At 48.8% G+C, this 17245-nt stretch overlaps 1 protein-coding gene across 13 annotated transcripts in view; it reads left to right on the top strand.

Annotated features, from left to right (window-relative positions):
- The window catches only part of LOC128329628 (potassium voltage-gated channel subfamily C member 1-like), a 91669-nt gene that overhangs the window by 23956 nt on the left and 50468 nt on the right, over positions 1-17245 (top strand). For all 13 annotated transcript variants that reach the window (XR_008309720.1, XR_008309724.1, XR_008309723.1 and 10 more), the window contains exon 3: positions 7148-8081. Coding sequence is in view for 6 of the 13 variants with exons in the window: in XM_053261141.1 (XP_053117116.1) it covers positions 7148-8081 (934 nt within the window). In the remaining 7 variants the exon portion in view is untranslated. The remainder of the gene's footprint in view (positions 1-7147; positions 8082-17245) is intronic.

The following is a 17245-nucleotide window of genomic DNA, read 5'->3' as shown; positions in this document are numbered from 1 at the left end:
CCCCAACCATGCACCCGGGCTCTGAAACTCCCTTCTTGCTAGGGAGAGCTCCTTTGCCGTCCGTCCCTGTCCCCCACCCCCCATCTTCTAGCGATGTAGAAATTGGGAAGATCTTCCTGGTTCAGAAGGCATTTTGGACTGGGGACTTGGAATGTGATGGGGTGGAGAAGGAAGAGAAGCAGTAATGGCAGGAGAAGGGAAAAGAAGAGTGACCAGGAAAAACTTTCTCTTTTGAAGTGTGTGCATGTGGCGGCGGCGGGGGGGGGGGCGGGGGCGCGGACCTTGATTGAAAGATGTGATCTTAGAGAGGGGACAAGATTTCTCTAGTCCCCTCTTTAACTGTTTAACTGTTAACCCCTGTTGTTTACACTTATTTATTGTTTCTAATGAAGGGAAAAGAGGACTCAAGGGAACATTGTCCTGTGATCATCAAGGTGTATTAAAGTAAAGTGTGCTGCTGTGTCAGTTTCAGCTCCTGGCGCCCACAGAGCCCTGTGGTTGTCTTTGGTAGAATACAGGAGGGGTTTACCATTGCCTCCTCCCACGCAATCTGAGATGATGCCTTTCAGCATCTTCCTATATTGCTGCTGCCCGATAGAGGTGTTTTCCATAGTCTGGGAAACATACCAGCAAGGGATTCGAACCAGCAACCTGTGGCTTGCTAATCAAGCCATTTCCCCACTGCGCCATTTGGTGGCTATATCAAGGTGTATAAGACGAGCAAAAGTTCAAGCCAGAGGCTGGGAGATTTAAGCTGAAGGTTAACTGAAGAAGGTTTTTCTTCTTCTTTTTTCCCTTTTCTTTATTTCAAAACTTACTCTTGCCGTAGGCCTTTGTTCAAAAACTCACAAGGAAGTGCAAGGTGGGGAAGAAAAGTATCTGTATCCCCCTTCCCCCACTCCCAATAATGTTAGATGCCAATTTGTTTTTCAGCCTGACAGCTAGATTCAATGAGATCCAAGTAACAGTAATTAGACTGACACCTCATTAACAGAAGCTTGCTGTTAAAAGAAGATTTGTTGTGCGGTCCATAGGAGGGAAAGACACAGAGGTTCAGGGGTAGACCAGTTTCTTACGGGTGGTCCCTCCTGCAAAGTAGGCACTGCTCCACAGCAGGGCAAGGAGTGAGGAGGTCGCTGCTCCACTTAGTGGTGATGGCAGAGGAGGTGACTGTGGAGGACCCAGGCGGCCTTCAGGGCCCGCTGGTTTGATGATCCTCCTCCTCCCCCATTTTCCACCCCTCTCCTCGCCAGGGCTTGCCCGCCTCACCAGGCCCCCTTTCCCTAGCGGCGCCAGGGCCGCGTAGGCCATTTTACGATCCCTGAAAGGGGTAGTTTAGGCGCCCCCTTTTTGCCGTGCTAGCAAGCCCCATCCTTCCTCCCCCAAAGGGGCTGCTTTTGCATTGGAGGTTTCTGCTGTCTCGTGCTTTATGTGCACATTTAAAAATACTAGGGCACGGGAGACAACATTGACCAAGAGCACATCAGCCCCCTGAGCCAGCATTGCTCTTCTGCTGAGCTGTGGCCACATCCCCTGAGAGGAATATCTTATGGCGCTCAAACATGAAGTCACCCATCCAGATGCAAACCATGGTGGTGCCTGCTTAGCAAAGGGGACAGTTCGTTCTGGCTACCACAAAAGCAGCTCTCCTCCCCTAGGAGGGCTGGGGCCAGGCACCAGTGCAGACCAGAGAAACAATAGAGGACCAGAGGCAGGACTGAGAGTCAGCCCAGATGCAAGGTGAGACAAAAGCTACTCAGACTGGAGAACTGGCCCGCAGGCAGGGTTTATATAGGGCCTGGTGCGTCCTCATTGGCTCATGGGGTCAGGTGACCTCAAGTGGGCTGGGAGTCAGCTGATGAAGTTCAGACTAGCACTGCAGCTTTGAGGGTATCCTTGACTCATCTATGTTGGGAATGTGTTGGGAATGTTGCACCCAGAATCTACCAAAGTTCTGGTAGCGCAGGAGTTAAGGTGCCGAATCCCCAGTTCAAGGCACACATACACACACACCCTGATGCCTTTCATGTGGAAACTCATAGTGGGGCCTCTGTTTCACCAGGAGCTGCATTTGTGCTTAGCGTTGTGTGTATAAATGTGTTGAACAGTGTTGGGATGCCCTTGAGAGAGCTGGCGGAAGTATGGCACATATTTACGTGTGAGCAAAAGACTTGCCAAGGATCAATCACATAGATCCTTGCAATGTCAGGTGCAAACATGCAGGCAGATTGGCATATATGTGTGCACGGCAGTTCTTTGTCATGTGCATCCACTCAAGGGGTATGAGCGTGTGTTTCCGGGAGAGGACATGTAGCCATGTCTGTGCACTTGCCCTCTGCAGCTGTGGACGCATGGCTGGCCCAACTGAAGGGCAGTGCCTCTGTGCAGAGTCTTTGGGACAAGTTGTGAGCCTGTATGTGCAATGACAGAGCATCTCGTGTTGATGTAGGGGGTGTGTTTGTGTGTGTGCCCAGTGGGAATTGTGAATGAATGCAGACCTCTGTGTGGTGTGCGCATGCGCAGGAGAGCACATGACTGTTTGCATCATCGCTTTCCTTCACGGGTTGATCAAGGTGCTGAAGTGGGGGAAGGGTGTGCCTGAGTTCTTCTGAGCACCCAGCACAATGTGGAAGGCTCAGCAAAAAAACCCTCTAGCACTGCTTGCTCACTAATCTAAATACAGATGTTTGGACTGTTGGTGAAATTACTAGTTCATATGGCAAGAATTAATGGGGCGAGGATTTTTTTCCTGTCAGCGTGCAAAAATTAGCAAGAGAGTGATGTTCAAGCCCCCAACTGAGCCCCAGATGTGCAGGGGTGGGCCTTTACCCATAGTTGCTCCTCTGTAAAATAGGAATAGCAGCCATCTAATCCAATTGGTCAGGGGTAGGCAATGTGTGACTCTCTCCAGATGTTGCTGAACTACAGCTTCCGTCATCCCTAGCCACAGATTATTACAGCTGGGGATGATGGGAGTTGTAGTTCCTCAACCTCTGGAGAGAGCCACAGGTTGTCTACCCCTGAAATAGGGTTATGGTGAAACTTAAGGGTGAACTATGCACAGGGGCCATAACAGGGATGGCACCTGGGGCGAGGTACAAAGTTCTGCCTTGCCCCACACCTCGGGGTGGGGGCAGCCTCCTTTCAAAAGCAACCCTTTCAAGCTTTGCAAGGAGCATGAGGAGAGGCACAAAGCCTGCAAGGGTCAGGGCAGTGAGGGGAGGGCATCTTTCTGCCCTGCTGGTGCCCCAGTAATCTGCCGCCCGAGGCAACTGCCTCATCTCGCCTCATGAAAGGGCTGCCCCGAGCTATAATCAGGATGGTGTACATTCTCCACTCAACCCCCACCCCACCACCTGTGTCCATCATACAAGCTGAGGATTAGCACAACAGTCATCAGGGCTAGAAGCTTCTTTTTAACCCAAGCTCCGATTCTCAGGATGTTGAATTCTGCCTTAGCTATCAAATCCTATGTCTGCCTAGTTCAATAAAGGTAAAGTTGTGCTGTCGAGTCAGTGTCGACTCCTGGCGACCGCAGAGCCCTGTGGTTTTCTTTAGTAGAATACAGGAGGGGTTTACCATTGCCTCCTCCCATGCAGTATGAGACGATGCCTTTCATCATCTTTCTTATATCGCTGCTGCCCATTATAGGCGTTTCCCATAGTCTGGGAAACATAGCGGCGGGGATTTGAACCACCAGCCTCTTGCTCCCTAGGCAAGTTACTTCCCTGCTGCACCAATCAGTAAACGTAAAGTGTGCCGCTGAGTCGGTGTTGACTCCTGGCAACCACAGAGACCTGTGGTTGCCTTTGGCATAATACAGGAGGGGTTTACCATTGCCTCCTCCCATGCAGTATGAGATGATGCCTTTCAGCATCTTCTTATATTGCTGCTGCCCGATATAGGTGTTTCCCATAGTCTGGGAAACAGATCAGCAGGGATTCGAACTGGCAACCTCTGGCTTACTACTCAAGCCATTTCCGCGCCACGCGATTAGGTGGCTGAACAATACTGAACATTTATTTTATGATACCATTACTCTACCCTTCCTTTAAGGAGCTCAAGGCAGCATATGTGGGATTATTTATTTATAAATAACGCATTTGTGCTTTAATTTAATAATTAATTGTGTACATCAATTATTTAAAAGTAGAACAAGGTGGCTACCAAAAAACAAACAAAGCAAAAAATACAAGGTAAAATACAAAATAAAATTTCCACAAAAACAATGCTGAAGGCAGCAGTTGAAACCCAAACTAGGGCTTCACTCTGTTAAAAACAGATTTAAAATGCCATATGAAACACAAGCATCTTTAATATTCTCCAAAAACTTCATATTCTCCAGCGGCATTGCCTTGGGTACCCAGAAGAGGACCTGAGCAAGTTATAGGTACAGAGAGCCAAAATGGTGGCACTGTGGTTCAGTCAGTGAGTTTAGGCCTCAGTTAAGTGGTACAGCCACCATCTTGGCTCTCTATACCTACAACTATACCTACAAAGAGCCAGCATGGTGTAGTGGTTAGAGTGCTGGACTAGGACTGGGGAGACCCGAGTTCAAATCCCCATTCAGCCATGAGACTTGCTGGGTGACTCTGGGCCAGTCACTTCTCTCTCAGCCTAACCTACTTCACAGGGTTGTTGTGAGGAGAAATTCAAGTATGTAGTACACCGCTCTGGGCTCCTTGGAGGAAGAGTGGGATATAATTGTAAACAAACAAACAAACAAACAAACAAACAAACAAACTTGCCCAGTGACACAGTACAAGGGATTCTGCAGGATTCCCTGTGTAACCTAGACCTTGACAAACTTTCTTTGGAGCCACCTCCCAAATTTTGGAGACCGCCACTCCCCTCCATGTAGAAGAGCGCACACCTGCCTTGCTTACTCACTCCTCCTCCTGGTCATGTCCGTACATAATCTGGCTCAAGAGCCACCCTTAAATTTCCAGGCACCATGGTGAGTAGATGCGGGGGAATTGTCAAACCCTGGTGTACCCTGCCTCCCTGTCCTTACCGGCTGTGCCCTTACTCCTAGCTCATGGCCATGAAGGGCACCATGACAAGTTGCAATGACGGTGACCCTCCCCACCACCAAAAAAACACAAACCACTTGGTGCTGGCCAAGGCATGCGCTTGTGCACCTGCTCACAAGATTTTGGATGTCAGCTCAGTCAATTTTAGACCCCGCTCAGGTTGAATCAGGAAAGCCCCATTCTGAATGCACGTGCGCACACACTGCCTGGATACTACCGCCCTGAACAAAACTCATTCCGCACACAGATGAAAAAGTAGAGAGAAGACTGGTGCTGGCCTTATTGGGCATCTTCGGTCAACAGCCATTGTTCATTTAAGGAGCTGTCATGACCAGTGGTGCCCTTTGGACTGAACTTCCAGGCAGAAGTCTGGTCCTCCATGCTGGGGCGGGTGGGAATGTCCCACTGGGGGCTAGGGTGGCTGCACCGCTGGCCTGTGCCGGGCAGCCGAACGCACGACTCTGAGGGTGGCTGTGGCACCCATCGAGCTCCTGTCGTGACTGCAGCAGGGGGCGGAGGGCCAAGAGGGCCTTCTTCCACCCAGCCTGCAGCTGCCTGCTTCTACAGTGGCTGGGGCCCGGGAGTTGCACTGTGCAGGCGTGGGAAGCAGCTCACCTGTTCCAGGCCCAGCCAGGCCAGATCCAGCCTGGGCACAGAGCCTTAGCCGTCAATACCACAGAGGCAGGCGGCTGCAGCCCAGCCACAGGCTGGACCGCTTGGCCTTCAGCCCCCCCACAGCTGCGCACGAGAGGAGATTGGTGGGTGGGTGGGCCGTGAGTGGGCTGCAGCCAACCTCAGAGTCGCGCACTCAGCCGTCCAGCATGGGCTGGCAGCACGGCCGCCCTGGCACCCAACGGGACATTTTGGGGGTGCCCCAAGCCCAGCTTGGACCCACTGCAGAGACAGCAAATTTAAGTGGCAGGACTTCTCATACCAGATGTTATATATGTGCAGGTCAGTGGGAAGTATTCATAATTTCTTCTTTTAAAAAAACCCAAAAAAAGTTTCCAGATTGCCCTGAGCATGTTTTGGTGTAAAAGATAGTGTATTCTGCTAATTTAAGTGGCAGGACTGTCCATGCAAAATGTGGTATGTTCAGGTCAATGGGGAGTATCTTGTTCAGAATTTCTTCTAAAAATACAAAAAAAAAAAAGTTCCCAGCTGTTCCTGAGCATGTTCTGGTGTAAGAAATAGTGCATTGCAGCTTATCCTGCGGTGGTCGTGAGGGGTGGCTTCCCCACCCAAAGGCCATTAGATCCAGGCTCCAAAATTACCTAAGTGCACCTCTGGTCATAACTCAGTGACAGAGCATATGCTTTGCGTGCCAAAAATGCATCCCTGGCATCTCCAAAAGGATCCTAGGTGAAAGTGCTGGGAAGAGTCTCTGCCTGAGACCTTGGAGTGCTGCTGTCAGTCAGAACAGACAATAATGGGCTTGATGGAGCAGTGGTCTGACTCCGTGCAAAAGAACTTTCAATGATTATCTCACACCCTGATAAACCTGGCTCTGAAAAGACCATGAATCATTCCTAGGTCATTTCTGATATGTAACTCTGCCTCCTTCTGTCATAGGACTGATCTAAAAACACCCCAGAATGAGGTGGTAGAATGGACTATAATTTAGCACATCAAGAATTAAGGTTGTGGTTCAGTCCGCTCCCTGCAAGGCTAGTTTTCAACTTGCAGGGATTTTTTAAAAAAAAAATCTAGGGTAGCCTTCAGAAATAATATCTCCTACCTGAATCCTGATGTGGTACAGTCCAAGCCCATTCTACCACCCCAGCCTCTACCATCTCATTCTGCGGTAGATTCAACTTCAGTTTTACTTGCATGATTCCTCACTGACCAGGATGGAGTAGGGGGGGCGGGTGAGAAACAGAATGTAGCATCATTTTCTGTGGGAGAGCAGTGGTGTTTGAGCTCAGTCATGTCCCCCCCGCAAGGGATGCTGTTTTTTTCTCTGGGAGAGTCCGCTCTTTTACAGGAACAAGTTGACACTAACGTTTCCCTTTTCTGTCCTTCCTTGTTATACACCCCCTGCCTTTCCTCTCTGCTCTTTCTTTCTGTCTGTTTCCTCACGGTGCGCATGCTCTCCTCTTCCTGACCTCCTCCAGTATGTGGCCTTCGCCTCCCTCTTCTTCATCCTCATCTCCATCACCACCTTCTGCCTGGAGACCCACGAGGCCTTCAACCACATCGTCAACAAGACAGAGATCATACAGTCCGAGAATGGGACCGACGTAAAGGAGGACTTGGAGATGGAGACAGAGCCTTTCCTCACCTATGTGGAAGGGATGTGCGTCATCTGGTTCACGTTTGAGTTTCTCATGCGCGTCCTGTTCTGCCCAGACAAGCTGGAGTTCATCAAGAGCACCCTCAACATCATCGACTTTGTGGCCATCCTGCCCTTCTACCTGGAGGTGGGTCTCAGCGGCCTCTCGTCCAAAGCAGCTAAGGACGTGCTGGGTTTCCTGAGGGTAGTCAGGTTCGTCCGGATCCTGAGGATCTTCAAGCTGACCAGACATTTCGTGGGGCTGAGAGTCCTGGGCCACACGCTGAGGGCCAGCACCAATGAGTTCTTGCTCCTCATCATCTTCTTGGCCCTGGGGGTCTTGATCTTTGCCACCATGATCTACTATGCCGAAAGGATCGGGGCTGACCCGGACGACATCACGGGCAGCAAGCACACCGTCTTCAAAAACATCCCCATTGGGTTCTGGTGGGCGGTGGTGACCATGACGACTTTGGGCTATGGTGACATGTACCCCGAGACTTGGTCAGGCATGCTGGTGGGAGCACTGTGCGCCTTGGCCGGCGTGTTGACCATCGCTATGCCCGTGCCAGTCATTGTCAACAACTTTGGCATGTATTATTCGCTGGCCATGGCCAAGCAGAAACTACCAAAGAAAAAGAACAAGCACATCCCACGAGCCCCACAGCCTGGGTCGCCCAACTACTGCAAACCGGACATGCAGTCTCCCCATCGCAGCAATCAGGGCGATTCTTGCCCCCTGGCGCAAGAGGAGATCATCGAGATCAACAGAGCAGGTAAGGGGGGGCACCTACGGGCAGAAAAGGCTAAGGACGCCACCTACCTTGTTCAGTGGCCTCCTAATGGTTGGCCTGGTTCACGCAGTCATTCAAATCTAGGTTTACTGCGGGTTACCAACATCAGCTTGATTGTGTGAACCCACACCAAGGCCAGCATCTCAGATTCATCACAGGTCATAAACCGCCTTTGCAAAGGTTCACACAGTCATGCTAATGTCAGTAACCCACATTAAGACTAGATTTGAATGATTGCGTGAACCAGCCCAACAGTATTATTATTGAGAATAATTATATCCCACTCTTCAACAAAAAAAAGTACTCAGAGTGGTTTACGTCGGAAAAGGAATAAGATGGTTCCTGTCTCAAAAGCAAAGGACTCAGGATCTAAAAAGAAACACAAGGTGGACACTGGCAACAGCCACTGGAGGGATGCTGTGCTGGGGTTGGATAAGGCCAGTTGCTTGCTCCTGCTAAGTATAAGAGAGTCACCACTTTGGAGGTTCTTTTTAGGCATCAATAGATTCAGCTGTTGGCTAACAGGCAATGATAGACCTATCCTCTGTGAACTTGTCCATTCCCCTTTTAAAGCCATCCAAGTGAGTGCCCACATCTTGTGGCAGCAGATTTCTCAAATCGGGTTCTCAATCTTGAGTCCCCAGATGTCGGTGGACTACAACTCCCATCATCCCCAGCCACAGTGGCTGAAGAGATGATGGGAGTTGTAGTCCACCGACGTCTGGGGACCCAAATTTGAGAACCCTCTGTCATAAATCAATGACTGTCCGCCCTGAGTCTCCTTACAATCAATTTCATTAGATGACTTCCGAGTTCTAGAATTACGGAGAGGGAGCAATAGCTCTGCTCCTCCACTTTCTCTGGAACACAGTTTGAGAATGACTGTTGTAACCCAACTCATCTCTGATGCCATTTCTGTGAGCGGTTAATGCAATCGGTACCACAGGAAACAGCCATTTCCCTTCTAGTTTCAAGAAACATAGGATGCACTTCTCTGTCCAATTCTTTTTCTGTTTTTTGATTGAGGTTTTGTTGCATCAGAGGCTCTTCGATTTCACCTGCCCCCCTGGTAGGCGTCATCACTGTCTATAAGCTTGAAGGATTCGGCGAAAGAGGAGGGTGACACACACTCCTTCCAAACAAAGTAGGGGACTCTTATCCTGCATTCGCATGGACTGGTTCACACATTCATAGAAACATAGGAAGGTGCCTTAGATCAAATCAGACCACTGGTCCATCTAGCTCAGTATTGTCTACACAGACTGGCAGCAGCTTCTCCAAGGTTACAGGCAGGAGTCTGTCTCAGCCCTATCTTGGAGATGCCAAGGATGGAACTTGGAACCTTCTGCATGCAAGCACACAGATGCTCTTCCCAGAGTGGCCCCATCCAAAGGGAATATCTTATAGAGCTCATACATGTAGTCTCCCATTCAAATACAAACCAGGGCAGACCCTGCTTTGAAAAGGGGACAATTCATGCTTGCTATCACAAGAGCAGCTCTCCTCCCAGGTTCCTATCTATCTATCTATCTATCTATCTATCTATCTATCTATCTATCTATCTATCTAACTGTCATTTTTATACTGCCTGATACGTACATTTCTAGGCAGCGTACAATATTTAAAAAGTTTAAAAGTCAACATAGATTAAAATACACAAGACACAATAAAAACAATAGTATAAAACAGTTATTAAAACAAATTACTAAACTTATTAAAATTAATTCTAATTAAAAGCCTGCGAGAACAAAAGAGACTTGAGGGTCTTTCTGAAAACAAACAGAGAAGGAAATGTTCTTATTTCAGCAGGGAGCAGATTCCAAAGCCTGGGGGCAGCCACAGAGAAAGCCCAGTCCCAGGTCGCCATTAAATGAGCTAGTGACAACCGTATCAAGACCTCTCCAGAAGATCGAAACAGGTGGCAGGGTTCATGACAGAGGAGGCACTCTCTTAAATACCCTGGATCCAAGCCATTAAGGACTTTATCGGTAATAACCAGCACTTTGTATTTCACCCAGAAATCTCTTGGCAGCCAGTGCAGTTCTTTTGGTGCCAAACCGGACTCAAACCAGACCGGACCAGCAGGTTTTGTGCAAACCCCTAAAAGCTACACATGTTCTACTATGAACATGGGTGCAGTCCACCCGAAAATAAGTTCTCTTATGCAAGCCCCAGACCTGTTCACCAACGAGATGTTCTCGTTGGCTCATGCTCCGTGAGTCAGATTTGTCTGCCATGGTGCCAAAATCAGATGCCTTGAGGTGGCTTCCTTACCCTGCTTCATAGCAGGGCTGTGAGCCAAGATGCAGGGGTGGCTCTTCCATGAGGCAGAGTGGGGCAGTCGCCTCGGACAGCAGATTATTGGGGCACCAGCAAGGCAGCAAGGTGCCCTCCAGTTCCCCACTTTACAAAACAAAAAGCTGAAAGGGAGGAAAGAGGATGCACGGAGAGGGAGAGCAGTTTTTGGTGTCCAGCCTCAGGTGCACAGAGGTCTTGAGACACCACATCATCTGATAGAAAGAGAGGGGTGGGGTGGTTATCAGGGCCAAGTTTTGACTGGAGATGAGGAAGCTCCCACAGGATTTATTTAATGGATCTTGGACAGGAGATTGGTTATATTAAGAGGCTGGGTTTGACTTGACCAAGGACCCTGATGCTAGCAGACAAGACTCTCTGTCCCCACCCTCCTGCCTATCTTTGCTTTGCACATGGTGCTGCATTGCATCGCATGATATAATGTAGATAGGAAGTGCTTCACCTGAATTCAGATCCTGCCTCAGCCGTGAAGTCACTGAGTGGATTTGGAGCCAGGTTGTCATGTCTCACTCTGCTAACTGAGCAAAGAGGCCCTTTTTGAAGTGGTGATTCCCTGTGTTTAGCAGGAGGAGAGCAACTGGCCCTATCCAGCTCCAGCACAGCATCCTTCCAGTGGCTACTGCTGGTGTCTATCTTGTGTTTCTTCTTAGACTGTGGACCCTTTGGGGACAGTGTACCATCTCTATCTCTATCTCTGTCTCTAAACTCTATATCTATCTCCAAACTCTATCTGTCTGTGTAAACTGCTTTGGGAACTTTTATTGAAAAGCGGTATATAAATATATATATATATTCGTAGCAGTAGTAGTAAAGTCTCAGCGTTGGTTCCCTAGCAGCAAGGTGGGAATGGCAATCAACATGGGGATCTGTATGATAACCTTCTATCTGCCTTAGATGCCTTAGTGCTGCGTTTCTCAAACTGTATTCTGGGAAATCTGGGAGTTTCTCAGAAGTTTATCACGGGGGACCTTAATGAAGAGAAGATCTGTAATGGTGGACAGACGTGTCCTTCATGACTGATCTTCCCTTGCAACAGAGAGTTAGTTGCAGGAGAGTTTTGAATGCATTCTAAAGCAGTGATCATGGCTTCTTTTCAAACAGGAACCACTTGGGTGAAAAACTTTCCCCACTGTGTTGACCTCTGCAAGTGCTATGCTTCCCCCAGTACTCAGCAGTAGAGAGGGGGCTTTTATGAGAAACAGAGCCCTGTCAAGCCCCAGTGCCATCTTAGAAGGTGCACCTGGGCGGCTGGGAAGTGTAGGAGAGCTCTATGGGGTGTGTGTGTGCTGCAAAGGACTACACTTCCCAGTGTTCAGTTTGCACCTTCCAATATGTCACTGAGGAAGCTCTCGTCCCTTTAACCCGTATCCAGATTTTGGGGTGTATTTCCACCCCCTGCTGTGCAAAAGTGCATAAACAAACAAAACACTGCACCCCAAGCTATGCTCTTGTTGTCAAACTCTTACCTGCCCTCTGGTACACAATATATCCACAAGTATGGCCCCTCGCCAGTTATGATATTTATGTTATTAATGAAAATATGACACAGCATAGAAGACTACTCCCAAATGAATGGAATCCCTATGGTGTGGTGGTTTCTATCCCATTGTTATAATAAGTCAATCGGGACAAAAACCACCCCAGAAATGAATGGGCTTTCTATAGTGGGGTAGTATCTGTCTCATGCCCATGTTAAGCCCTTTGAGATCGGGAAGGACACCCTGTGTCTCTTTGGAAACTTCAGTTTTGTTTCCCTTGATTATAGTGTCTCAAAACCAGACTGAGGCACTGCATAGTTCTGTGCCCTTAAGTGAGGGCAGATGAAACCAACCCCTCCCACAACGTCAGAACTAGTGACTGGAACAAGTAAAGCATTTGGAAGCATCTGACCTCGCAGAAGGAGGAATTTTAGCCAGCAGAACAAAGCCAAAACACCCACAACAGCAGCAAGCACAACAACATGTCAGCTTCAGTCAGCCTGGCATCAGTGGATCAACCATCCAAAATACATCTCTGGTCTTTCCCCATTTCTCTTAGTGGGATACAGCCCAGAAGATGGGGTGGAGTGGGTTTGGAGCTTGATTCCAGGTGGAGAGAGCAAGAAGATGTGGAGGTGGGGTGTGTGGCACTGAACAGTCTGCTGAACCTCACTCACCTGCCAGTGAAGGTACCAAGATAATGAGTTACATGAGAAGCAGAAATGGAGGTCTGCAACTGGTCTATCACTTGCCCACTGCATAGTGGTGAGGTGGAGTTGGGGTTCTCTGGAGAGAGGCCAGACCAAGAGAAGTTTAGTCCAGCAGGAGGAGGCAGTGCGTGAAGCAGCTCCCTCCCCTGCAATCAGAAAGAGAGTCATCGCCATCATGAACCCTGAGGGAGATATCCAATGGAGAGCCACTGCCAGTCAGAGTAGACAATGCTGCTCTAGATGGAGCAATGGTCTGACTCAGTAGGCAGCAGCTTCCTATGTTCTAATGGAAGCACCTTGACCTAACAGAACTGAAAGCATATCTTAGCCTGTTAGTCCTGGCTAGTGTATTTCATGCCAATCATGGAGCGCTGCAGGGACTGTGGACAGTATATTTGGGGTCCTCCTATTTCTGTGCCGTGATGCAGCTGAGATGATCTGAGGACATCACAAGTAATTTAAGATTCAGTGACAAAGCCACACAACAGGAGATAAAGAGTGGTTGCCAAGCTGGCAACCATTAGAGGAATCTGGACCTTGCTTGTGCGGGAGCTGCAGCACAGCTATATTCCTGGGTTTGATCAGCAGCTGATGAGCAGCAGATAGGTTTCCGAGGCACTGTCCCTTCTGGCAACACATGCCAAGCAAGCCAAAGAAGTATGGTTTGAAAATATGGTGGTTCTGTGATGCAAAAACAGAATATGTTGACCTTGGGAAGCAAGCTGGACGACTGCAACAAAGACAAGTAGGCCTGCAAGTTAAACAGCCAGGGAACAACTCTTGGGGCCACTTCAGGTGGATTGCCCCTCTACATGCACTCCAAAACCTTGTTGAATTACGTGTAGAGGGATGATTCAGATAAGCATCCCTCTCCTGCAATTAAAGGACGTGCCATGAGCGCATTGGCACATCCACTGGGGACATCAGGGTAGGTATGTTCTTGCCATAGACCTGATGGCAAGACCCTTTTCACGTGTCCAGGGCAATGTTCATCTGAACCTGCCCTCAAAGAACTGTGGTGAGGGATAACGTCCCCCCACCCAGTGTATAGCTGGCAGAGGCTCTCTTGAGCAAGGGGTTGACCTCTGCAGGCACTATGAGACACAAGGACCCAGACATATTCCCAGAGATGCAACCACATTCACAAAGGGAAGCACTGTCATCTGTGTTGGGCTTGGATGGACAGAAGATGTTGGTATTGTGTGTACCCAGGAAGTCTGTGCCCAGGACAGCTGACAAGAAACCAAGCAAAAGATGTGTTGATTGTGGGTGACTGGCCTTTTGAATTCACTTGACCAGCTCCCAGATTGCCTTCAGGTCAGTCACAGTATGTCCTTTCAGCTGAAATGCCGAGAACGGAGCTGTTGAAGTATGGATCCTCATTAGTGTGGGGTTTGAAGTGTTCATTTTTCTTTGCGAACAGCTCACATTCTCAGTGAGTCATACAGTTGCACAAGGCGCCATGCTTGGGATGTGGGGGTCACCGCTGCACTCCCCTGGAGTGAAATCTTGAACTGTTATGGGGTTTGTGGCCTGAAAAAGTTGGGGGGCATCCAGGGTAACCTATGGGGCTACTTGGGATCAAGGAAGTCCTACTCGAGTGTAAAAAATCATGACTCTGGATGAGGGTTAAAGGAGGAAATCACTGAGGAAAGCACAGCAACACTCGGTGGATATGGCCGCCTCTATATAGAATGCTTGACTAACAGGCAGAAGCTTGCCAGTTCAAATCCCCGCTGGTACTATATTGGGCAGCAGTGATATAGGAAGGTGCTGAAAGGCATCATCTCATACTGAGCAGGAGGAGGCAATGGTAAGCCCCTCCTGTATTCTACCAAAAGAAAACCACAGGGCTCTGTGGGCACCAGGAGTCGAAATCGACTTGACGGCACACTTTAATAAACTATTAGTCAGGGAGCCATGTTGAGGGTCAACATGAGCCTCCACTGACTTCCAGGCCTTACAATGAAGTACACTGTTCTGGAGCATGGTGAGATCAAATTAGCTGGGCCCCAGTGCTCATGTCTGTGGGAGCAGGGTGAGGCTTAATATAATCCACAGTCCTGCCCCCCTCAACTCCCACCAATTTTAGCTACATCATGGCCACATCTGATAGCCTTCTAAAATAAATAGAACAAATGGGTAGGGGCACGAGGCCTACTAAGGCCTCCCCCAACATTTGATCACTGTGTGGCCCCAGTGATCTTTTCCCAGCCAAAGGACCACCTCATTTGCATGGACAACCCAGAGCATAAGAAAACTCTCAGTTTGCACAAGCCGCCCAGGTTATGGGGAACCCACTGAGGGTGCCTAGCCAAAAGGTCCCAGAAACCATGGAGCCAGCCTGACATTCTAGGGCGCCCTCCTCATTCATCTGGGGCAATACCAAAGCTCCAAAAAAGGCCTGGTCACAGTGACGGCACCATAAAAAAATTGAGAGGGGGCACAGAAGGGGCTAAGTGCATTTATGGGTGGGCAAGCTGTGTCCCACATATTAGATTTTTGAAACAGAAATGGGGGGCAGTGAGGGGGCAATCGGGGGGGTGTGCTTGCCGACCCATGCCCCCTCCGGAGCTGCCCTTGCCCAGCCAGCAGGAGTGTTTATCCTTCCACAATCCTTTGCATGTTGGAAGGGTTCCCTGAGGGCAAGACATTTAAAAGCCTCAGGGTTTTATCCGTCTCTCTTCGCCTCATTTTCTTCCTTTTAGTTTGTAGCTGCAAACTCTCATGCTTCTAACAATACCCAGTTCTCATATCAAGAAACGCTTCCCAAGGCCCGTCCTTGTCATTATACATTGCAGAAGGCTGTGTTCCATTTGCTGTATTTCTTTATTCCCTGGCTCTGCAAAGAGCCAGTTTTCTACCAGGTTAAAAGCCAAGAGAAAAATGTGTTGTTGTTTTTTGTTAAAGATATATTAGAAAATTGAATTGTCCTGTGACAGTTATCAGCTGTTCACAGTCCTCTACAGTGTATTAAATGGCAGAGGATGCACTGCATTGTGCCTTAGCGTTCATGTGCTGCATTGTGCCTTAGCATTCATGTGCTGCATTATGCCTTAGTGTTTATGTGCTGCATCGTGCCTCAGCGTTTATGCGCAAGCATTGACATGAGGTGCCCAGTCCTCACTCTGATCTTCTAGAGCAGAGGTACTCAATCTTGGATCCCTAGTTGTTGTTGGACTACAACTCTCATCATCCCCTGCCACAGTGGTCAAAGGGATGGTGGGAGTTGTAGTCCAAGAACCTCTGAGGACCCAAAACTAAGCAAGGAGAACTGTTCTTGTGGTAATGAGCATGAATTGTCCCTTTTGTTAAGCAGGGTTTGCATTTGGATGGGTGACTACATGTGTGAGCACTGTGAGATATTCCCCTTAGGGGATGGGGCCATAGGCTATAGCTCAGTGGAAGAGCATCTCCATGCTTGCATGCAGAAGGTCCCAGATTCATTCCCTGGCATCTCCAGGAGGTTTTTCACACAGGGCTTTTAGTTCGCATCTCCTCCGGAATGGAGGTGTGCATTCACATATCGGCCAAATTTACCCCGAAGTCCCTGTGAGCGAACAGGGAGCACTTCACACACGATTGCTCATTATTGTGTAGCCCGATTTATATCCGGGGTTTAAAAAATCCACTTTTTGCGTCGTGTTTTTTTGGGGGGGTAACTTTGAACTCACAGTAAAGTCTTGCAGTAAACCCTCGGTAAAGCCTGCTGTCTGGGAAAGCTCCAGGTAGAGCTGGGAGAGACTCCTGCCTAAAACCTCGGAGAGCTGCTGCCAGTCAGTGTAGACAATACTGAGCTAGATGGACCAATGGTCTGACTCAGTATAAGGCAGTTTCCTAAGTTAGGATCCCCGGTTTTACAGACTCTGGGGAGGAAGTTGAATCCTAAAGAATGTCAGCTCTTGCAACTCACACTTAAAAAAAAAAAGTTTTACAAGGCATTTCCAAAAGGTAGAAATGGGGGCAGTGATTTACCAGGGTCGAGTCCCATAAAATCAGGATTGTCCCTTGTAAATAGGGACAGTTGGAGCTGCTGATTCTCAGATGTGGTGCTGCATGCCCACTGCACTGCAGGGGAAGACATGATTTTGCTGCTATTTAGGGCAAAGATATCTAGGGTAGCCCATCTTGGCTGTGGATTAAGTTTGTCCTTCCAAAATGACTCATATGCTAACATTGAAGGGCTTGTTTTGGCAATTTGAGCCACTTTTGATTAAGATTTTTCTCTTCTGAGGAGGAGGAGGCAGGGTTGGTAGTCATGCGGGGAGTTAGGTGATTTAGAAGCACTGGGACATTTTATTTTGATTTACATTTAGAATCGATCCACTGGCGGTTTGTGGGGGAAAGGACTGAATCAGGACTGGAGGGTGTTTGCCAAAACATATGTTGCCCTCCTGATTCTTCTCCTCCTCGAGTGGAGCAGGGTGTGTATGAAGATTGCCTAGCATCACTTGCTCTCACAGAGGGGTGATTCACGCATTCACTTCTGTGTGAAGAAAGAGCATCCTAAATACCCAAGATGCCCTGGGGCTTGAACAGCAGATGGGTCCCTGTGTGAGCTGGCAGGGACAACGGGGTTGCTGGCAGGGAAGCCCACAAGAGAGGCAGTCATGCACATCCCCAGCAAAGGCTGAAAGCCAGG

This window comes from Hemicordylus capensis, chromosome 6, assembly GCF_027244095.1.
Source record: "Hemicordylus capensis ecotype Gifberg chromosome 6, rHemCap1.1.pri, whole genome shotgun sequence".
Classification (NCBI taxonomy): Eukaryota; Metazoa; Chordata; class Lepidosauria; order Squamata; family Cordylidae; genus Hemicordylus; species Hemicordylus capensis.
This window is presented reverse-complemented; position numbering and strand designations above follow the sequence as displayed.